The sequence below is a fragment of the Dipodomys merriami genome, unplaced genomic scaffold (assembly GCF_024711535.1).
Source record: "Dipodomys merriami isolate MVZ:Mamm:240054 unplaced genomic scaffold, mDipMer1.0.p SCAF_13, whole genome shotgun sequence".
Classification (NCBI taxonomy): Eukaryota; Metazoa; Chordata; class Mammalia; order Rodentia; family Heteromyidae; genus Dipodomys; species Dipodomys merriami.
The window spans coordinates 16,733,752-16,757,998 of NW_027202604.1; the positions used below are offsets into that span (position 1 = coordinate 16,733,752).

The window sequence follows — 24,247 nt, forward strand, 5'->3', positions numbered from 1 at the left end:
CTTTTTGTTGTTGTTGTTGTTGTTGGTCATGGGGCCTGAACTCAAGGCTAGTGCTCTACCACTTGAACTTGTGATGCTGAGGAATCGAACCCAGGGCCTCTATGCAGCCAAGGCAAGCACTCTACTACTGAGCCACCTTCCCAGCCCAGGGATCATAGCTTCTTAAGTAGGATCCCAGCCCCAAAACTGTTTCTTATGAGAGGAAAAGGTAATCAGATTTTGCTTCTTGGCCCCTGGGTTGGTAAAGAGGAGGAACAGAAATTTCTATGTAGGCTTTCCATAGCCTTGTCTTTGAACTGTAATGTACTAATGGCTTTATTTTATATTTAGCTAAGATTCAGATACCTAAATTTTGTTCTGAATTTGGTGGAGAATTGTCACGTTTTGAAAGCTTATTTAAGAGAGAGAGTAATTCTAGCTGTGTTTTGTATGTTTTGTAATGTTCTGATTAAATTAAAAATTTTTTGTTCTTCAGAATATTATCTCTATTTCTATGTAGGAACAAATATTTTTTTCTTTTCTTTTTTCCTTTTGAACTGGTCCCACATGACAGATTTGTTGTAAAATGAATATGTCTGGAATGCTACTTTGAGGATGGAAAAAAATCTGGTAAATTCATAATATTTGCAAGACTTTTGGGTGAAAAGTTTCACTTTGTGTACAAATTTTACTTTTAGTATACATGTAAGATTTCATTCTGGTGAAAGCATTTCATTAATTTTCTGTATATATTGTCCTACAGCATATGAATAAAACTATTTTTAAATTATATTTTTATTATTTTAAGTGGTTGTACAAAGAAATTACAATTCAGCATGTCAGTTTAAATAAAACTTTATATTCCCCCTTTCATTGGCTCTGTTAAAATTTTCCAGCCTCTGAAATGTGGAAACTTTTTCTAGGCAGGCAAGCAGAAAGGTTAGGTAAATAAGTATATTTTGTTCATGCTTATAAAGATACCTACGTGAATATTCAAGAAAATTAAATCGTTGGTGGCAAAAGTGAACAAGGCCTGTTTCTACTGAGAGTAGTTCATCCCCTACCTAGTTGCTAGATCATCATTAGAGTTGCTAGAATAATCTCTTTTTAAAATTCTCTCTCTCTCTCTCTCTCTCTCTTTCTCCCCCCTCCCCCCCCCCCCCCCGGGCTTGACCTCAAGCCTAGGCACTGTCCTTGAGCTTTTTTGCTCATGACTAGCATTCTACCCCTTGAGCCATAGCTCCACTTTTAGCTTTTCATAGGTTAATAGGAGATAAGAGTCTCACAGACTTTCCTGATTGGGTTGGCTTCGAACCACGATCTTCAGATCTTAACCTCCTAAGTAGCTAGCTAGGATTATAGGGATGAGCCCCTTTTAGTGGTGCTTTCTGTTCTAAGGAACTTTAACTACTCAGTTCAGTGCTGAGGCCCTATCTTTTCAATGTCATTTGACCTTGCATTTCTTTCTCTGCCTGTTCCCTTGGTTTTTGTTACCCATTAGGCTAGGCTTTAACTATATATAAATGTACTGTAATACCTTTTCCTCCTCCTCCTCCTCCTCCTCCTCCTCCTCCTCCTCCTCCTCCTCCTCCTCCTCCTCCTCCTCCTCCTCCTCCTCCTCCTCCTCCTCCTCCTCCTCCTCCTCCTCCTCCTCACCTTTTCATTCTAGTTTCCACCCTCATGAATACCTACTTAGCAATGATAATGCATAACTACATCTTATCACTCTCCCAGGATTTTGATACTTAATTCATCCTTCCCTGATTTATTCTTAGGGATGCTCTGCATATGATATTGTAGATATACAGTCTTTCCAAAATGGGTGCCAAAAAAGTGCTACAGACTGATGTCTAGGAACTCATAGTGAATTAGAGTTGAAATTAACTTCTTATTCCAATAACTTCAAGAGAATTTATAAATGGTTGTCATGAAAAGTTCGGTATCTGTAACAGCAATGGCCGAGTAGTTAAGGCGTTTGACTTGAAAAGTTTGGAATCAAAGCCCAGTGAGTGTTTAGTAAGGAAGGAAAGCAGTGTGAAATAGCAGGGCTAAGTCTGCGATAGCTGTGAGGTATGACTTCTCTCTTACTATACTCTGAACCTCAATTTCTTTCTTTATAAAACGAACATATAATATCTCCTTGATAGTGATCTTTGGAAGATCAGAAATAATACATATTAAGTCCCTGCACATAGCAGCAGTTGGTACCTGGTAGCTGTAAATAAAGATTAGAATTGTTTTTGGTTTATCCCAAGTAAATGTTTTTGGTTGGTGATACACAAAATAGTGCAATAGAAAGCTCCAAGGATTGGCTTCTTCATCAGAATAACTGTTGATCTGGTCTAAACTATCTGAAGCAACTGTTTTGGAATTCTGTAGTCTATTTGAGTACTTTGCAACATCTAGAGGGAGTGCTTGATGAAGAAAAAAGGGAAATTTCAGTATTTCGATGTTTTGTATAGAGGTTGCTATCTCCCAACCCCACTCCGACCTAGATTTTAAACCAGAGTTGGTGGCCTGTGTTCCTGATGTTCTTTGCTGTTCTGACATTGTCCAAAAAAGAAATGTACTCTACCTGACTTGTTTAACTGTAACCCCTCTGTACATCACCTTTCTAATAACAATAAAAGTTTTTTTCCTCTTTTTTAAAAAATGTTTTATCTCTTTTCAGACATTATTTGTTATATTTAATCAGTCTTCCTTCTAGTTTATATTTATTTCTGAAATGAATTTTTTCTTTTTTACTTCTATTTCTTTTTTCTCTTATTTCTTCCAGAGATAGTTTTGTTTTTGTTTTTATTTTTGTTCTTTGTTTTGGTTGGTTGTGGGGCTTGAACTTGGTTCCTGAGCTCTGTCTCTCTGTCTCTGAGCTCTTTTGCTCAAGGCCAGTGCTATACTATTTTGAGCCACAGTGCCACTTCCAGTTTTCTAGAGGTTAATTGGAGATAAGAGTTTCATGGGCTTTTCTGCCTGGGCTGACATTGAACCTTGATCCTCAGATTCAGCCTCCCCAATAGCTAGAATTACAGGCATGAGCCACCAGTGCCCTGCTTTTCCAGAGTTTTGTAATTGTGATAGCTATTGTTCTTCATATCTTGAATCATTTTCTTAATGTTATTTAGCTTGTTTTGAAATAGTTTACATGTTTGATCTATTCCCAGGCCTATCTTTCATGATCTGTAAAAATGATATTCTGCTCCTTATTCTCTCTTTTTCCTCCTTAAATTTAGGAGATGGGATATGACCCTGATGTTTTTTTTTTTTTTTTTTTTTTTTTGTTGTTGGTCTTGGGGTTTGAACTTTGGGCCTGGGTGCTGTCCCTGAGCTCTGCGGCTCAAGGCAAGCACTCTGCCACTTGAGCCACAGTGCCACTTCCAGTTTTCTAATGGTTAATTTGAGGTAAGAGTCTCACGGATTTTCCTGCCCAGGCTGGCTTTGAACCACACTCTTCAGATCTTAGCCTCCTGAGTAGCTAGGATCACAGGCGTGAGCCACTGGCGCCTGGCGCCTGATGCTTTTTGTTGTATATTTTTATGTGAAATTAGTTTTCCTGTGGATTTTTTTTTAAGGGTCATAGTTCAGGAAACTTTTCTAATTCACAGAGCTCCCTCTTCTGTTGGTTTTGTAAAATGTGCAAAAATAGGGTGGCTTCCTTTATTTTTTTTCCATTTTTATTTGGAGTTTGTCTTTTATTGTCTCTGCCCTGCTAAATTTTGGCACCACTATCAGCAGCTTTTTCTCATTGTGGAGTCCTGTTTTGGAAGTCATATTTAGTTGCTAGGTTGGTTTTAAGAAATTGCATAGAGGACAGGCACCACTGGCTCACTACTCAGGAGGCTGAGATCTGAAGATTATGGTTTAAATTAATTCAGGATTAAAAATCTGTGTTGAACCAGGGTGCTGGTGGCTCATGCCCATAATCCTAGCTACTCAAGAGACTGAGATCTGAGGGTCCCAGTTCGAAGCCACCTTGGGCAGGAAAGCCCTGGAGCCTCTTCAGTTAAGTACAAATAAATAAATGAATAAATAAACAAATAAAGCTAAAGTGGGTCCTTAGCTCAAGTGGGAGAAAATCCAACCTATATTCATGTTTTAATCTTTTTAAAAATTTTTCCTTTATAGACTTAGTTTGTAGTGTTGGCTTTCTGTTGAGTGTGTGTTTTCTTTTGAAGTTTTGGTTTACTTGTTTGAGTTAAGATATTACAAAAGCAATCAATACAGAAAAGATTAGAAGCAATATATCATTATAGTAGAAATGAAAATATTTTCCGATTATAGCAGTTAATAGTAATACAACATAGGCTGGGAATGTGGCCTAGTAGTAGCGTGCTTGCCTATCATGCATGAAGCTTCAGGTTCAATTCCTCAGTACTATATACACAGAAAAACCTGGAAGTGGCGCTGTGGCTCAAGTGGTAGAGCAGTAGCATTGAGCTGAAGTGCTCAAGAACAAGGCCCAGAAAGAACAAGGCCCAGACCCAGAGTTCAAGTCCTACACTTGACAAAAAAAAAAAAGTAATACAGCTACATGTGTTTATGAAATGAATTTATCTATAGCAGGAACTTTGTCAAAGTCAGAGAGCAAATTATGCAACCTGCGTAAGTGACACAACTTGTGCTTGTGTCATTGACGTTAACAGCAAGAGATGGGGAAAACCGATTGAGACAGGGAAAGCAATCTTTTGTTAAAAATTATCACAGGGCTTGGAATGTAGATTAGTAGTAGAGTGCTTGCCTAGCATGCATGAAGCACTGGGTTCAATTTCTCAGTGCCACATAAACAGAAAAAGCCTGAAGTATAACTGTAGCTCAAGTGGTAGAGTGCTAGCCTTTAGTGAAAGAAGCTCAGGGACAGTGCCCAGGCACCAAGTTCAAGCCCAATATATATATCACAAATGCCTGATTTAGAGACATTTACTTGGGAAAGCAAGTTTACAGGAGAATTAAAACCTGCAAACAATGGAAAGTACAGTTGTCAAACTTCAGCTGCTATCTACAGGAGATTTTATAAATTTAGATCTCTTTACACACCTGTTCAACATCAAAGTGAATGTCTCCTGGGTAACATAAACACTAGAACTGCTAAGCTAAGGCATGAGAAAGGAAACTAATTAGGTTTTGGCAGATCTATCATCTATCCTTCCGTTTTTTTTAGTGTGATCAAAACTGATTTCTTTGATGTGTGTGTGTTTATTTATGTGTATGTGGAGCCTGGTATACTTCTCCACAAAGGACATTATTTCTAGCTTGAGAATGATGAAGGGAACTGGGAACTGGTGGTTCACACATGTAATTCTAGCAATTCAGTAGTCTGAGGTCTGAGGATTGACATTTAAAGCCAGCCTGGGCAGAAAAGTCCATGAAGCTCTTTCTTCATTTAGCCAGGAAAACAAACAAGCAAACTGGACAAGAGGTATGACTCAACTAGTAGCATGCCAGCCTTCATTGGAAAAGTTGATTGAGAATGCTAGGCCCTGAAGTTCAAGCCGTAGTACCAGCACAAAAATGAAAACAACAAACCCCATATATTTGTTTACTTTTTAGCAATTTTGCTAAACAGTACTGAGCCTTTTTTTCTGTACTCTTCATTTCTACTCTCTTTTTCTATACTATTTTTTATGTTAAAAAATAACAAACTAGTTGTAACCTACTAAATTGACTTAAACTAATATATTTATTAAAATAAAACAGTTTTCTTATACAGTAAGTTCTAGTGCCGAAAGTATTTTAGGATAAATGCTCTTACTTCAAAATATTGCTTGTGCTTATCTCCCTGGTGTGAAATGTTAGGGCTTATAAATTTCAAATGGACCTGTTAAATATTAGCACAATTTTATTAATGATCCATAATTAAGTGTACAAACTGCCAGCCAAATTAACAGTTGGTCTATTTTTTAATTATAAACGGGTAAATTCATTTATAGACAGCCTAGTAGACTTCAAATTATCACCAAGACTTTAATTAAATGTTGCCTTTACATTTTCTACAAATTGATTTTTCTTTGTTGTATTTAATTTGGGAAGAGTGCCTGTGGTAGGAATAAAGGACAAATAAAAGATGAAGGTCAGTATGAAGTAATGGGGGAAAAGGTCTTATTTCTCTTACTTGAATCCTTACTCATATATATAATATCCAAAAGGATTTAGCATGCCTAAGTTTCTAAAAACTACACACACACACACACACACACACACACACACACACACACACACACACACACACACACACACACACACACACGTATGTATATATATATATGTAGGTGGGTGCCACTGGCTCATGCCTGTAATACCAGCTACTTAGGAGGCTGAGATCTGAGGATCGTGGTTTGAAGCCAGCTCAGATAGAAAAATCTTTCTCACTCCTCCCACTCCTCCCACTCTTATCTCCAATTAATCATCAAAAACCAGAAATGGTACTGTGGCTCAAAGTGGTAGAGTGCTAACCTTGAGCAAAAGAGCTCAGGGACAGTGCTCAGGCCCTGAGTTCAAGCCCCAAGACCAACAAAAAAATGATAAATAAGTGTAATAATAACTGTATTGCAACTTTTTACTCTGTGTGTGGGTATGTGTGTATACCTGTTGTTAGGGCTTAAACTCAGGGTCTAATACTCTCATACTTGAGCCACACCTCTACTGGGGGCCTTTTACTGATTAATTACAGATAAGAGTCTAAAGACTTTTCTGTCTGGGCTGACTTTGAGCCACAATCCTCAGAACTCAGCCTGCTGAGTAAAATTATGGGCGTGAGCCACCAGCAATAATTTTTTTTCTTGATTCAGAGTCTCACTATGTTGCTCAGACAGGCCTTGAATTTGCTAAGTAGTCCAGACTGGCTTTGAACTTGTAAGCCTCTTGCCTCAGCCTCATGACGGGTAGAGTATAGACATGTGCTCTAAAATTCACCTTTTAAAGTATATAGCTTATTAATAGTTTTAGTATATTCACAGAGTTGTGCAACTATCACCACTAATTTTAGATTATTTTTATCATCCCCCAAGAAACCTTGTACCCATTACTACCCAGTCCTTTCTGCTACCTTAGCCTCTTGTAGCCAACTAATGCACCTTTTGTCTTTATGGATTTGCATATCCAAGTTATTTCATATAAGTAGAATAATACATGATCTTATGACTTTTTTATTTTGCATGACATTTTAAGTATTGGTACCTCATTCTTTTTCATTGCCAAATACTAGACTGTATTTTGTTTGTTTATTCATTCATTCGTAGACGGACATTTGGGTTTTTCTACTTTTGGGCTATTATGAATAATGATACTAAGAATATTTGCTTACAGTTTTCTGAAGACATTATTTTCAGTTATCTTGGATGAATACCAACGAGTGGAATATTTGAAGGCTAATTTGCTAATTGTATGCTTAACATTTGAGGGTTGGACAATCGGTTTTCAAAGAGTTGTACCCTTTTGTCTAGCTGAATTTTAAATAATCCAGTTTTTTTGGCCTTAATTTCAAACACATTGAACATTATGTGATGAGTTGTTTGAATTGATAAAAGCAAAATCCACCTGTTAGTTTATAGAGCTGGTGATACATTTTTTGTAATTTTGATGTTAATCATTGCCTTTTTTTTTTCTTCTTCCAGTTTTATCTCCAAGACACTAAAAGTAGTAATGGTACTTTTATAAATAGCCAGAGATTGAGTCGAGGCTCTGAAGAAAGTCCACCATGTGAAATTCTTTCCGGTGACATTATCCAGTTTGGGGTAGATGTGACAGAAAACACACGGAAAGGTACGGGTATGGATCAGTTTTTCCTACTATTTGTTTATATAAAATATTATATGCTTATAAAAACTAAATACTGCATTAAATATATGCATAAAAAAGTTTGGGGAGCTGGGAAGGTGGCTCAGTGGTAGAATGCTTGCCTTGCATGCATGAGGCCCTGGGTTCGATTCCTCAGCACCACATAAGCAGAAAAAGCTGGAAGTGGTGCTTTGGCTCAAGTGGTAGGGCTCTAGCCTTGAGCTGAAGAGCTGAGGGACAGTGCTCAGGCCCAGAGTTCAGGCCCCATGACTGACAAAAAAAAAAAAAAAAAAGTTTTGGGCTTGTACTTCCCATATTACTTTTCTAAAATTAATTAGTAGTTTGTATTCTTCATAGAAAACATAGGGTACTATTTTGTCATTTAGGAGGCAGTTAGCCAAAGTGACAGCATACCCAACTAAGATGAATTATGCTAAGGGATAATTATTGCTAATATACAAAGCTTGGCTTTGTATAGTAGATCTGTGGTAGGAGGATAGAGGGTAAGGTCAGAAGGAAAAGAAGCCAAATGGTTCATGACAGTGGCTACAATTCTAAGCAGAATTTAGAAGACTGTCAAGGCTTGACCTATTAGTACTTTCCATATACACCAGTGAGTGAAAATAAATACTGGCTAAACAGCTAAATTCCTTAAGTTTAATGTACATTTACAGATGTTATATTCCTTTGTGTTTATATATCGTGTTAATTTATGGGTGTGATCATTCAGTAAATTACCCCCAAATGCATTAGCCCTATTCCTTTTTCTTCTTTCCTTCTTTTTGACATTTTACCTGGAAACGTTTTATTAACAGGTCAGGATTAAAAGACAGTTCCAGAAATAAAACAATCACAAGACATGGGAATGTAAAGCAGCAGCAGACAGACAGGCTAGTACTCTTCACTCTCTTCCCTATCAGCGCTATCTCCTCTAGTCTCTTCATAATCCTTCTCTAGGGCAGCCATGTCCACAAGGGCCTCAGAAAACTCTCCTTCCTCTATTCCCTCACCCACATGCCAGTGGACAAAGGTACACTTGGCATACATCAGCTCAGACATCATGCTCAACATGCACATGGCTTGCTGTACCTTGGCCAGATCTCTACCAGGAGCCACAGTAGGAGGCTGATAATTGATGTCAACCCTGAAACCAGTGGGGTACCAATCTACAAATTGGATGGTACGTTTGTCTTGATGGTAGCAATGGCAGCATTGAATCTTTGGGTATCACATCACCATGGTACAACAGCAGCAAGCCATGTATTTACCATGGCAAGGGTTACATTTCATCATCCAGTTGGCTGGCTCAAAGCAAGCATTGGTGATCTCTGCTGCAGTAAGCTGTTCATGGTAGGCTTTCTTAGCAGAGATGACAGGGGTACATGTGGCTAGGGGAAAATGAATGCAGGGTTAGGGTACCAAGTTGGTCTGGAATTCTTTTAGGTCAACATTCAGTGCCCCATCAAATCTGAGGAAAGCTGTGATAGAAGACACAATCTGGTTAATAAGGCGGTTGGGGTTAGTGTAAGTTGGGTGCTCAATATCAAGATTTCTGTGGCTGATATAACAGAAATTATCCACCATGAAGGCGTAATTAGAGTGCTCTAGGGTGGTGTGAGTGGTGAGGATGGAATTGTAGGGCTCAGCTACAGCTGTGGACACTTTGGGGATGGGGTAAAGCTCCAGCTTGGACTTTGTGCCATAGTCATACAGAGAGCAGGTTGATGTACCCTGAGCCAATTCCACCACCAAAGCTAATGGAAGACCGGGAAGCCCTGAAGACCTGTGCACTAGTTAGCCAGCTTCCGAATTTGGTCCAAGACAAGGTCAGTGATCTCCTTGCCAATGGTGTAATGCCCATGGGCATAGTTACTGGCAGCATCTTTCTTGCCTGTGATGAGCTGCTCAGCATGGAAAAGCTGACAAAGGTGCCAATATGAACTTCATCACTGACTCTGGGCTCCAGGTCTACGAACACTGCCCTGGACACATGCTTGCCAGAGTCTGTGTCACTGAAGGAGTTGAAGGAGTCATCTCCCGCAATGGTCCTGTCACGTGGCATCTGGCTCTCAAGCAGGATGCTGTGTTCTAGGCAGTAGAGTTCCCAACAGTCCTTGCCAATCTAGACAGCAGCCTGGCCAATGTGGATAGAGATGCCTTTGTGCATGTGAGGAACTTGTGGATTTCTGCAATGCAGGATGAAATGGGGAGAGTGGATGGTGACAAGGATCTCCCACAGATTATCTAGGATTCTGGGGGAGAAGCAGTCTATTAGCTCTAGTCTTTACCACTTAACAATTTTTGACAAATGTATATAGTCTATGTAATTACCATACCTCTAATAATAATAGAGTATATTTTTGTCTACTCATTAGCTTTTAATAAAGCTAATTAAAAATACCAGCTTAATGAACTAAACAAATTTACTTTTTGAATCCTAGAAGATATCATATCTGAAGCATGGAGATAAAAAGCTATTCTTTTAACCAGAAAACATTTTTTTTTTTCTATAAAAGTTGCATAAAAGCTGGGCACTGGTGGCTCACACTTGTAATCCTAGCTATTTAGAAGGCTTAAGTAAGTAGTCAGATTGTAACCAGTCTGTTGTGGTCCAGCCTGCCTAGGCATACACTTTGCGATCCTGTTCAATAAATAACAAAGGAAAAAAGAGCTGGGGGCATAACTCAAGAGGTAAAGTGCCTGTCTAGCAAGTACAGACTGATTTCAACCCTAGTAACACACACATACACACTCACATACAAGCCACACAAAAGCAGCAGTACAGTGCTGTATGGGGGGTAGGGGTGTCTCTTGAAATCTTCAGTAGGAAAGGGAGGAAGTGTGAGAAGCAATGATAAGTTGTCTACAAAGTGACTGGTGTGATATTATTAAAAGATACTGTGGAGGGGATGGAGGAAGAAACAACCATCAAGAAACAAAACAACAATTTTAGACTGAAATAAAGAGGCTCTAATGTTAGTTGTAGCATGAAACTCGTACTTAGTAGAGAATTGTGAAGGTATTTTTACTGTCATCAGTCTTGGTTTTCTTGTTGATAAAATGGAGATTGACTGGTATGTTCTAACTTGTGTTATGTAGTACTTGAGAGTTTTGTGAAGTGTTGTTAGGAAACAGGTTGGGGACCAGAGAATAAGGGCTGGATTTTTAAAAGTTGAGCTAGGTTGGATGTTAGCAGACAGGGGCAAGGGTTTACTTTTCCTTCTCTCTATAAATTCATGCATTCAGCTCACTGTGTTGGTTGTAGAATTAGAGAATGGGGTATTTTTTGAAACATTGTATCTATAAATCTACCTTACATGTATGATTCATTGTGAATGGGAATGAGTTTCTCTAGAATAATGAATATTGTCATTAAACCAGATTTTTTTTTCTCTTCTAGAAGTTACTACTTTTAAGAATAAATATGCATTTAGACATGAGAAGTACAAATTTTATATAATTAAACAATTATTTTATGTTATTTGTTTTAACCAGTTACTCATGGGTGTATTGTTTCCACGATAAAACTTTTTCTACCAGATGGTATGGAAGCCCGGCTCCGCTCAGAGTGAGTATAATTTAATGCTGTGAGGTTTTTGGATTAATTATTGTGGTTAGTAATATTCTAGGTGATGATACATAAGGGTTATTTAACAATACTAGAAAATTAATTTAGATAGTACTTTAAAAAACATATACTTCAGGGCTGGGAAGGTGGCTCAGTGGTAGAGTGCTTGCCTTACATGCCTGAGAGTTCAATTCCTCAGCACCACATAAGCAGAAAAAGCCTGAAGTGGTGCTGTGACTCAAATAGCAGAACACTAGCCTTGAACTGATGTGCTGAGGGACAGCGCCCAGGCCCAGAGTTCAGGCCCCATGACTGACAAAAAGAAAAACAAAAACACCAAATATATATGTATTTATATATATATGTGTGTGTGTGTGTATATATCTAAACATACATACACACACAAACACACACTTCAGTTTAAATTGCTCTTCATATTGGTTGCAGTTCTACTAAATAATAATGTATCAGAGACACAAGTTATTTTCTTTTCAAACTTAACTCTACAGTTTATAATTGGGTGGGTACTTAGTTGTATTAGAGTATGCAAATTACTAGTGAATGATAACTTCATTCCTTTTTTTTTTTTTTTTTTTGTCGGTTGTGGGGCTTGAACTCTGAGCTTGGGTGCTGTCCCTGCACTCTTCAGCTTAAGGCAAGCGCTCTACCGCTTGAGCCACAGCACCACTTCCAGTTTTCTAGTGGCTTATTGGAGATAAGAGTTTCACAGACTTTCCTGCTCCAGCTAGCTTTGAACTGTGATCCTCAGATCTCAGCCTCCTGAGTAGCTAGGATTACAGGTGTGAGCCACTGGTGCCTGGCTTTCATTCCTTTATATCTGTTTTTAATACAGAATTTAGCTTGTAATTACCTCTGAAGTTATTACTAGTGTCATATAATCTTATGGGACCTAGAAGATGTCTATATTATTAGTAGTTTATTTTGGTGGGAGACATAGGAAGTGTTATATTCTTGTCTTATATAAAGCTATGTAAAGGTCTGTTGTGAAATTTAGATTATAAAGTGTTAACATAGTACATTTTGATTTGTGTTTTTACAGATTACCATGATAAAGTATTGGGGAGTTGAACAATCTTTATTTTATTTTATTTGCCAGTTCTGGTCTTGAACTCAGGGCCTGGGCACTATCTCTGAGCTTCTTTTGATCAAGGCTAGCACTCTACCACTTGAACCACAGTGCCACTTCCAGCTTTTTCTTTTTATGTGGTACTGAGGAATTGAACCCAGGGCTTCGTGCATGCCAGGCAGGCACCATACCATTAAGCTATATTCCCAGCTCCTGAGCAATCTTTAACTGTCAATAATTTTACTTGGAAGGAAGCTTGAGTATCCTAGAAGGTTGTTTCTATATTCAACATAGTATTTTCAATCCTTTAGAAGCTACGTCTGTTACTAAATTCTAGTTTTAATAGTAGAGTTAAATAATGAATAGGAGCTGGGAAGGTGGCTCAGTGGTTGAGTGCTTGCCTTGCATGCATGAGGCCCTCAGTTTGATTCCTCAGCACCACATAAGCAGGAAAAGCCAGAAGTGGCGCTGTGGCTCAAATGGTAGAGCACTAGCCTTGAGCTGAAGAGTTCACGGACAATGCCCAGGCCAGAATTGAGGCCTCCACAACTGACAAAAAAACAAAAACAAACACACAATAAATACTGAGTAGGAAAGAGAAAGGAAAAACGAAACAGAGAGGCCCTCCCATTACTTGATAGTCTATTTTCTTTCATTGGAAACGTGTTTTATGTTTTAAAAGCTAACGTTTTTGTTGTTATCCTAAGGATAGCAAAAGCAAAGCAAAATTTTTTAAGCATTTTAAATTTAAAGCATTTATAGTTTATTAGAATTGCACTAAACTTTAGGAACTTTAATGTAACTAGCTTTTTTTTTGGGGGGGGGGTCCAGTCGTGGGGCCTGAACTCTGGGCCTGGGCGCTGTCCCTCAGCTCTTCAGTTCAAGGCTAGTGCTCTACCACTTGAGCCACAGCACCACTTCCGGCTTTTTTCTTTTTGCTTATGTGGTGATAACGAATCAAACCCAGGGCCTCAGGCATGCAAGGCAAGCGCTCTACCACTGAGCCACCTTCCCAGCCCCTGTAACTAGCTTTTATAAGTGAAAGGTTAAGCTTTTAGGATAAATATTAATCAACTCATGATATTAAAGACTGATAATATTTGATAATATTTTTATTTCATAGAGTTAAAAGTTTTGAGAAGTTACACAAGGAGTCAACTGTGTATTCAGGTTCCATGTAATAGAGCATAGAGATGTTATTGGTCTGTTTTTATGAAACAGACTATTCCTCAGTTCCCCAATCCTTTTAGTCTTTGCACCTGTTTCCTTCTCTTTTTCTTATGTGGTTAAATATTAGCAACATTAAAAGTTTTGTTGCCAGTTTCATTTTATATGATATGACATGGTTGACGTTCTGAAGATGAATTTTGAACGAGCAATTCTCTAAACCTGGAAGACAATATTGGATTTCAGGAGGTCAAGTCAGACTCCACCTGTTCCATGACTTGTTCAGGCCTTAGTTTTTTCATTTGAAACATAAAGATGCTCAATAATTGTCGCCATCAAGCATGAATTTAATGAGGCTTAAACATGATTGCATATTTAAAATCTTACCATACTGCCTGGAGTATAGTAAGTTCACAATAAACTTTAGCTCTTTCTATTATTACAACCTAATATTTATTAGCAATTTACATGGTTTTGGTTGTGCCAGAATGCCAAGTTAATTGTGTGTATAGATATAGTGCTTTAATAGGTAGTTCTTTAATAGGCAATTCTCAAAAGCCTTTTTTTTTTCTTTCTTTTATTATATTGCACAAATTTCCTTTTTTTTTGTCATTCGTGAGGCCTGAACTCTGGGCCTGGGCACTGTCCCTCAGCTCTTCAGCTCAAGGTAGCGCTCTACCACTACAGCCACATTGCCACTTCCTGCTTTTTCTGCTTATGTGGGCTGAGAAATTGAACCCAAGGCCTAATGTATACGAGGCAAGCACTCTACCACTGAGCCACCTTCCCAGCCCCTGCACAAATTTTCTAATGATTAAAAAAAAAAAAACCAGATTGAATCTCACTACCTTAACACTAAGTAAGTAATAGTTTTCATTTTCTGCATTCCTTTGTTCTTTTTTTGTTTTTTGGGGGGTCCGGTCCTGGGGCCTGAACTCTGGGCCTGCGTGCTGTCCCTCAGCTCTTCAGCTCAAGGCTAACACTCTACCACTTGAGCCACACTGCCACTTCCGGCTTTTTTTCTTTTTGCTTATGTGGTGCTGAGGAATCGAACCCAGGGCCTCAGGCATGCAAGGCAAGCGCTCTACCACTGAGCCACTTTCCCAGCCCTGCATTCCTTTGTTGTACTCTTACATACACCAGGAGCTTTTCTACAATTCAAACAAAATAAACTTATATGTAAGATACAAGTTCTATAAAATGCAAGTACATACCACTTATGTAATCTGTTGATTTTTTTTTGTCTCGTTTATAATTAGGTCTTTATGACAACAGAATATTTTGTTCTGGGTCACTAAGAAAACTATATAAAAACCACAAAATACTGGGCACCAGTGGCTCATGCCTATAATCCTAGCTACTCAGGAGGCTGAGGTCTGAGAATTATGGTTCAAAGCCTGCCCAGGCAGAAAAGTCCGTGAGGCTCTTATCTGCAATTAACCACCAGAAAGTGGTGGTTAGAGTGTTAGCCTTGAGCTGAAGATCTGAGGGACAGTGTCTAGACCCAGAGTTCAAGCCCCACGACTGACAAAAACAAAAACAAACAAACAAAAAAAAACAATGCTGGGTACTGGTGGTTCATACCTGAAATCCTACCTACTCAGATGTGAGGATGTGAGGATCAAGGTTCAAAGCCAACGTCAGGCAGGAAAGTCTGTGAGGCTCTTATCTCCAATTAACCACTAGAAAACTGGAAGTAGTGCTGTGGCTCATAGTGGTAGGGCGCTAACCTTGAGTAAAAGAGCTCAGGGACAGCACCCAGGCCTGGCGTTCAAGCCCCACAACTGACAAAATTAAAAATATAAAAGAAAAGAAAATGAAAAACACAAAACAACAAGGAAAAACTCTGTTAGTAATATTTGCTCCCACTAGGCTGTCTTAAGTTTCCTTTCATGTACATATTTACTGAAAAAGGGCTATGCAAAATGGTTGCCTTTGGGTATTGGTGGATCACTTTAGTTCATTTCTTCATGTTTTATGTCACATTTTCTGTAATGACTATTGCTTTTAAAAAATTAACTTATGCTTGGGCTGGGAAGGTGGCTCAGTGGTAGAGCACTTGCCTTGCATGCGATTCCTCAGCACCACATAAACAAAAAGAAAAAAAAAGCTGGAAGCGGCGCTGTGTCTCAAGTGGTAGAGCGCTGGCCTTGAGCTGAAGAGCTGAGGGACAGCGCCCAGGCCCAGAGTTCAGGCCCCACGACCAGACCCAAAAATTAACTTATGCTTAAATATCTGTTTTAGTTTTATGGAGTAATAAAGATAAACTAAAGTTGGGTATAACTTCTTTAAAACTTCATTAGGAGCAGGGTGCTGGTAGCTCACACCTGTAATCCTAGCTACTCAGGAGGCTGAGATCTGAGGATCATGATTTGAAGCCAGTCCAGACAGGAAAACTCCGAGAGACTCTTATCTCCAATTAACCACCAAAAACCAGAAGTGGAGCTGTGGCTAAAGTGGTAGTGCACTAGTCTTGAGCAAAAGAAGAAGTTCAAGGATAGCACCCAGGCCCTGTGTGGGGGAAAAAAAAAAAAAAAAAAAAGCAAAAACTTCAATAGGAGCCAGCTTTGTCAGAGCCATAAATTATGATTATCCTCTTATATATCCCCCTTAATCTCTGGGAATGCAGAAGTAATTGATCATAGTTCCTGACACATATAAATGTAATCAATAAAGTACAATAAGGTATCTTAAGGTATAAGGGAAAGAGAAGGGGAAAGGTGTACATAATACTCTGTTTTTTATGTCATGCCAGATCAATTTCTTAGCAACTTAAACATGATAGATCTGTTGAATTTGGCTGCTTTACCCCATCTCCCTTCAAGTTGGTCATCAATAGGGAGGCTTCTGAGATATGAGTGACTAATAACAAGTAGGGGACATGGAAGTCAGCCTTGGTCTTGTAGAACATTGTAAAATCCATGCTTCCTTAGCTATTTGTTTTGCAATGGAATTAGCGATCACATGCTGACTATGTTCTGGGCACTGTTTTAAACTTTTTATTTTTGTGAACATTTGTAATAGAAAGTAAACTTACTGCACTGTGTGCCAGTGGCTCACACCTATAATCCTAGCTACTCAAGAAGCTGAGATCTGAGGATCAGTTTTCCAACCCAACTCCAGGCATGAAAGTCTGTGAGACTCCAATTAACCACCAGAAAACCAGAAGTGGTGCTATGGCTCAAAGTGGTAGTGCCCTAGCCTTGAGTGAAAAAAAGCTCAGGGACAGTGCCCAGACCCAGAGTTTAAGTCCCATGACCAGGGTAAAAAAATAAATAAACTTGAATGGTTTTACAATTATTTCTATTTTATGGATGATGAAGCTAAGATCTATCTTGACAAGGTAGTCTACCTTTCATCTGGTACATAGAAGCAGAATTTGGACCTGGCCAAACAGCCTCTAAGTCAGCATGCTTACCACTGTTGTACTGCTTTTCTATCAGTGGTTCTTTATGAGGCAAAAAAGTTAAGGTTTTGTTTGAAAGTGATGCAAGTTTAGCTTTATTCATACATTTAAGTTTTCAGTTAGTTTCTGAGATGACCAGATGAAGAATAGTAGTTTCTATTTTGATCAACTATAGTTGGTCTTCACTAGAAGAAGATTGCATATTGTAGCCTTTGCTATTTTTTTTTTTTTTGTCCAGTCCTGGAACTTGAACTCAGAGCATGGGTGCTGTCCCTGAGCTTTTTTTTTTTTTTGCTCAAGGCTAGCACTCTACCACTTGAGCTACAGTGCTACTTCTGGCTATTTCTATGTATGTGGTACTGAGGAATTGAACCCAGGGCTTCGTGCGTGTGAGGCAAGCACTCTGCCACTAAGCCACATTCTCAATCCAGCCTTTGCTTTTTAAGACTTTCAGCATAGGAATGTTTAATTTGAAAAGAACTTACTTTATACATTATAAAATTGAAAATGGGTAATTTCAAGAGGGCTTCTTTTCTGACCAGGCATCAGTGGTTCGTGACTTTCTTAGTTCAGGCAGAAAAACCCATGAGACTCCACCTCCAAAATAACCAGCAAAAAACGAAGCAGAAAGTGTGATTCCAGTGGCAGAACATTAGATGAGCAAACAAGCTAAGCCAGTTGTGAGGCCCTGAGTTCTGATCTTTAAAAAAAGGGCTTCTTTTCTATGTATATAAATACTTAGTCAAGTAATTCACCACCATTTTCATTAAGGAGTAGTCCTTAAAGGATCTTTATTTCATTATGCTTTTTAATTTGTTTTTAGAACTATATTGATGTGCAAAAAAGTAGACTTTTATATGTATTGCCTTGTTTTCTAAGAACATCATACATTTCTGAAGGATTGAAAGATATTTTAATTATGTGAGGGAAAATATATCTATTTTGTGACTTAAAATATTCTGGTACTCTCATAATCTTATTTCCTCTGTTTTCAGGAAGTTAGATAAAAATTCTAAATTTTACTTTTCAGCGTCATCCATGCCCCATTACCAAGTCCTGTTGACAAAGTAAGTTGTTAATGATTATTTTTAAAAGCTTGTTTTTTAATATGCTTTGTCTAGAAATGCATTTCTCTTTTATAACAATAAATACGGTGTTATATAGTTAGTGCAATCTTCTCTTCAGTATGCATAGAATTTTGAATGGATGTTTCTTTGGAAAAAGCTAAAGTCAGCAGTTGGCTTTCTTCACTAAATGTATCTGTTTGTACCTCACCAAGGACAAGAAATGTTAGCTATTTCTCTGTATTCAGAGGCACAGGTCTGTCTGGAAACTTATTAAAGCTTTGGTCTAATTGTTAACACCTATTTGGCAGAAGTAGTATGGAAATATTAATTTACAGAAATTATTCTCTAATTGCTTTTGGTGATCAGTGGTAAAAATCTCACCAGAAAAATGAAGTCCTGCTTGAAACTAGAATTGTTTCTTAGGCTCCTTTTGTAGAGATAAAGTGGTTAATTACCAACCTATATAACACCAAGAATTATTTCAGAAGTAAATAATTTTCTTAAAAAAGTAATACCTCTGCCAGGGGCCGATGGCTCACACCTGTAATCCTAGCTACTCAGGAGGCTGAGATCTGAGAATTGCTGTTCAAAGCCAGCCCAAGCAAGCAAAGTCCATGAGACTCTTACCTCCAGTAAACCACCAGAAAACCAGAAGTGGCACTATGGCTTAAGTGGTAGAGTGCTTGCCTTGAGCTGAAGAGCTGGGAGACAGTACCCAGGCCCAGAGTTCAAGTCCCATGACCGACCAAAAAAAAAAAGTAATGCCTCTTACTAAAAATTACATTAATAAAAATATACTTTCTAAGTTTAATAATGAATGATACTATATGTTCTTAATAGTGTTGAGGATGTAGGTAAATGATATAGTAATTTATTAAGTGCTTATTTTTTTTCTTCTTAATATTAGTTATATATTCCATTGCCTTGAAAAACCTCTTATACCAAGTATGTCTTTTAAAATTCTTGGATTCTAAACAGTTTGGCTGATTTATGGTGTTTAAACACCTTTTACCTCATTTAAAAAATAAATGTGCCAAGGTTCTGGTGGCTCACGCCTGTAATCCTAGCTGCTCAGGAGGCTGAGATCTGAGAATCATGGTTCAAAGCCAGCCCGGGCAGGAAGAGTCTGTGAGACTCTCTATCTCCAATAAACCACTAGAAAACCGGAAGTGATGCTGTGGCTCAAGTAGTAGAGCGCTCACCTTGAGCTGAAGAGTGCAAGGACAGCGCCCAAGCCCAGAGTTCAAGCCCCACGACCGACAAAAATAAATAAATAAATAAATAAAATATAAATAGCTATACCTCTAAAAACATTAAAGAAAGCCAAAATAATTTTTATGGCGTGTGACCATTGAACAGCATTAGGTTTCATGTTGCTCCCCACTGGCAACACATACATGTTTCCAAATTTTGAAAAAGATTATACCTTTTTGTTGTTTCTGAAAGTCTCCTCATATAGCCCTACTAGCCTTGAACTTGTCTTCTTGCCTTAGCTAGCCTCCTGAGTGCTAGGATTATGAGCAAGTAGCACCACAGATGTCTTTGAAGATGGTTACTGTTAAATGAACGGTGATTTATTCACATATTGAAAAATTAGCTAATGATGAAATTTAAAGGGAACTGTGTGACTGGATGACACCTGTAATCTCAGCTACCTGGAAAGTAGAGATAGAAGGATCTTAGTTTGAAGTCAGCCCAGCCTTCCTTCCTCACTCTCCAAAAGTGTTAATAAGACTTTATCTTAAAAAAACAAGCTGAGCCTGGTGGTGCACACCTAATACCCAGTTGTATGGGAGGTAGACGCAAAAGTATTGGGGTCTAAGGCTGGTCTCACACAAATTGGAAGACCTTATCTGAAAAATAACTAATGCAAGAAGGGCTGTGGTATATCTTAAGTGGTAGAGGAAATTGATTTAGGATATTGTGTTCATCACAGAGCTTGAGCTACCAGCATCCAGAAACTGTTTTCTGTCAGTTGTCAGTCTTGAACTCCAGGCCTGGTCACTGTCCTTGAGCTTTTTCATTCAAGACTAGTGTTCTACCACATTGATTGACAGCACTGCTTCCTAGTTTTCTTTCTTTATTAAGAAAAATTTGTCCTAGCTGGGTGCTGGTGGCTCACACCTACCTACTCCAGAAGGCTGAGCTCTGAGGATAGTGGTTCAAAACCAGCCCTGGCAAGAACAATCTGTGAGATTTATTTCTAATTAAACACACACACACACACACACACACACACACACACACGCACGCACGCACGCACGCACGCACGCACGCACGCGCGCGCAGGAAAAGAAAGACTTGTGCCTTCTGCTACAAATTTGTAGTTTGGATATCAAGGAATATTTCCTTGAGTAGCACTTTTATCACCACCTTTCTTATAAAACAGCATATTATAATACTATTTGTAAATCTCAGATATAGACCAGAAATATCTTGAGAGCTAAACAAATAGATTAATTTTTAAAGTAACACTTAATATACATATTAAAACAATAGACATTTGAAGAATATTTTCTTTAATATCTTTTGTATTTTCTGTGACTGTTGACAATGTTGTTTTGTTTCTAGGTTGCTGCTAACACTCCCAGTATGTACTCTCAGGAATTATTCCAACTTTCTCAGTATCTACAGGTAAAAGTAAATCTTGAGAATTATTTATTAGTCTTTGGAAGTAGAATTGTATAATTTAGATTTTACTCTGCCAGTTCACAAGCACAGTATAAAAAAGTATTAACTAGGAAGTGGCACTGTGGCTCAAGCAGTAGAGCGTTCGCCTTCAGTTGAAGAGCACAGGGACAGCGCCCAAGCTCAAGAGTTCAAGCCCCACAACCAAAAAAAGGAAAAAAAAATTGACTCGATCTAAGTATAAAGAAAAACTTTTTCAAAGAAGAACCAGATTAAGAGTTGGTTTTGCCGGGCATCAGTGGCTTACAACCTGTAATCCTGGCCGTTCAGAAGGCTGAGACCTGAGGATCACGATTCAAAACCAGCCTGGGCCGGAAAGTCTGTGAGCCTCTTATCTCCAATAAACTATGCAGAATAAGCAGGAAGTGGTGCTGTGGCTTAAGTAGGAGAGAGCACTACTAGCTTGAGCACAAAGAGGTTTGGGGACAGTGCCCAAGGCCTGAATTCAAGCCCCAGGATTAGGGGGAAAAAAAGAAGAGTTGGTCTTGCCTGGTAATAATGGCTCATGTCTGTAATCCTACTCAGGAGACTGAGATCTGAGGATCTCGGTTCAAAGCCAGTCTAGGCAGGTAAGTATATGAGACTTTTATCTCCAATTAAGCATCAAAAAAATGGAAATGGTGCTATGGCTCAAATGGTAGAGCAGCACTAGCCTTGAGCAAAACAAAGGTTAGGAAGCTGGGTGCTAGTTGCTCATGTCAATAATCCTAGTTAGTCAGGAGGCTGAGATCTGAAGATTTCCAACTAACCACCAAAATGACAGAAGTGGAGCTGTGACTTAAGTGGTAGAGTGCTGCTTTGAGTAAAAAAAGCTCAGGGAAGCATCCAGGCCCTGAGTTCAAGTCCCAGGATCAGCAGGTATGCACACGCATGCGTGCGCACACGTACACACACACACACACACACACACACACACACACACACGCACACGCACACACACACACAAATAGGTCTTTTGAAGAAAAGATAAGAGAGTTAGATTTTTGAGTCTAGGGAAGAAAAGCTTTTGTACAAGAGATTTTGACTGCTAAATGGTAATACTAATATACCACTGAATGCCAAGCTCTGTTCTAGCAACTTACCTATATTAACTTATTTAATCCTTACCACAGACTTATATGCATACTTTATTCCAATTTTTCTAGATGGAATTACTGACAGGAACATTTAATAATGAACATAACTAGTATGTGATAGAACTGGAGGTTGCACCTGGTATGAGTTTTAACAGACCCTACTGTGTGCTGGCCTCTGCTGGCTCCATAGAAAAGTTTCTTGATAGCTCCTAGAAAGGGCTCCTAGAGCACTTAGTTCTGTTTTTGTTTTAGTTTTTGTCGTTGGTTGTGGGGCCTGAACTCTGGGCCTGGGCGCTGTCCCTCAGCTCTTCACCTCAAGGCTAGTGCTCTACCACTTGAGCCATAGTACCACTCCTGGCTTTTTCTGCTTATGTGGTGCTGAGGAATCAAACTCAGGGCCTCATACATGCAAGGCAAGCACTCTACCACTGAGCCACCTTCCCAGCCCTTAGTTCTGTTTTTAAAGAGACATTCAAATCTCTGAAAAGCAAACAAAAGCTTTTTCTTAACTTCTGTAGAACTGGGCTGGACTCTTTAAGCCTGTTTTATGATGAACAAGCATCCTTAAAGAAAATTCTAAGTTAGGAGTTTAGAGATAGAAGTTTTCTTTTGTTTGTTTGGGTTTTTGTTTGTCAGTCATGGGGCTTGAACTCTGGGACTGGATGCTGTCCCTGATCTCTTCAGCTCAACATGAGCACTCTACCACTTAAGCAATAGTGCCTCTTCTGGTTTTCTGGTAGTTAATTGGAGATAAAAGTCTCATGGACTGGGGCTGGGAGTTGGCTCAGTGGTAGAGCGCTTGCCTTGCATGCATGAGGCCCTGGGTTCGATTCCTCAGCACCACATAAGCAGAAAAAAAAAAGCCGGAAGTGGCGCTGTGGCTCAAGTGGTAGAGCACGAGCCTTGAGCTGAAGAGCTGAGGGACAGCGCCCAGGCCCAGAGTTCAGGCCCCATGACTGGACCAAAAAAAAAAAAGTCTCATGGACTTTTTTTGCCCAGGCTGTCTTTGAACCAAGATCCTCAGATCTCAGCCTCCTTAGTAGCTGGGATTATAGGTATGAGCCACCAGTGTCCTGCTAGAGATAGAAGTTTTTAATCTCTCTCTCTCTTTTTTTTAATGTTGGTCTTGGGGCTTGAACTCTGGGCCTGGTACTGTCCCTCAGCTCTTCAGCTAAAGGCTAGTAGTCTACCATTTGAGCCACAGCACCACTTTCGGTTTTCTGAGTAGTTTATTAGAGATAAGAGTCTCACGGATTTGCCTACATGAGCAGGCTTTGAACTGTGATCCTCAGATCTCAGCCTCCTGAGTAGCTAGTTTATAGGTGTGAGAAGTTTTTATCTTGATTCTGCTACTTACTTAATTCTGTGACCTTCTGTGACCTTAATTTATTTGTGTATGTTTTTAGTTGTTTAAAGTTAGATAATCATACATTAGTTTACAGGAATTGATCACTGAGAACAATTTTACCTTATACATGTGAACATTTGTTCATTAACATGTTAATAAAAAAAGAAAAGAAAAAGCATGCAAATCTGTGAAAATGAACTGAAAGTAACACATTAATTTGATTTTATTTTCCACCAGATATAATGAACTGGTACAGAGAAAAGAACTTGGTATATTTGCATGTTAGTGGTATAGTTAATAATGTAGGTTTTAGCCAGAATTGCCTAGTTTTGATCCAGTTTTAACTTTTGATATGCTAATAAGAAAATTGTTTAAAACCTTTGGGCCCTGTTTTTCTCATAAAGGAAATGGGCAAAGTAATAGCATTTACCTCTTTAAATTCTGAAGAATATATGTTAATATTTGCCAAGCACTTAAACAGAGCCTGTCAAATAAAATGTGTGCTATAAATGTCAATAACCCTTTGCCACTTAATTGTCAGATACATCAATTAATGGAGGTCTTTTTAGAGGTGGAAGAAAATGTTAGTTGGTCTGTACCTCATTTTTCATGTGAGAAATAGGGGGTTTATAGATTAAATCAATTGTCTGATTGTATATACTGTTGTCACTAATTATCATAGACTGCAAACCTGCCTTACTTTTACTCTGTCCAACTTTTTTTTGCCAGCTCTTTGAGTATCTATTTACGTTTCTTTTTTCTAACTTTTCACAGGAAATTACACCATCAAGCCTTTTCTTTTCTTTTTTTTTATATTGTGAAAATACTGTACAGAGGGGTTACAATTACATGGGCAAGATAATGAGTACATTTCTTATCAAGCATTGTAGCCTCCTTCTCTGTTTCCCCTTCCCATCCCTTCCCATCCTCCCCCCACACCCCCCACCCAATCCTCCCTGCTCCCCCCCAAGTCTTTTCTTTATATATCTTTATTTTTTTACTTTATTATTATTATTATTATTATTATTATTATTATTATTATTATTATCTTTAAGTAGTTGTACAAAGAAGTTCACATTTTACAAAACAGT

The 24,247-nt window shown here is 38.6% G+C and overlaps 1 protein-coding gene and 1 pseudogene across 34 annotated transcripts in view; one reads left to right on the top strand and one right to left on the bottom strand.

Annotated features, from left to right (window-relative positions):
• Slmap (sarcolemma associated protein) overlaps nt 1-24,247 on the top strand; it is a 127,659-nt gene that overhangs the window by 41,968 nt on the left and 61,444 nt on the right. For 19 of the 34 annotated variants that reach the window (XM_070018747.1, XM_070018749.1, XM_070018757.1 and 16 more), the window contains exons 3-6: nt 7,587-7,734; nt 11,245-11,317; nt 18,008-18,044; nt 20,616-20,678. In XM_070018747.1, coding sequence (XP_069874848.1) covers nt 7,587-7,734; nt 11,245-11,317; nt 18,008-18,044; nt 20,616-20,678 — 321 coding nt within the window. Of the gene's footprint in view, nt 1-7,586; nt 7,741-11,244; nt 11,318-18,007; nt 18,045-20,615; nt 20,679-24,247 lie in introns of all 34 variants that reach the window. The other 15 variants (XM_070018745.1, XM_070018763.1, XM_070018746.1 and 12 more) reach the window with 1 other exon arrangement.
• Nucleotides 8,641-9,916, bottom strand: LOC138824536 (tubulin alpha-1C chain pseudogene; annotated as a pseudogene).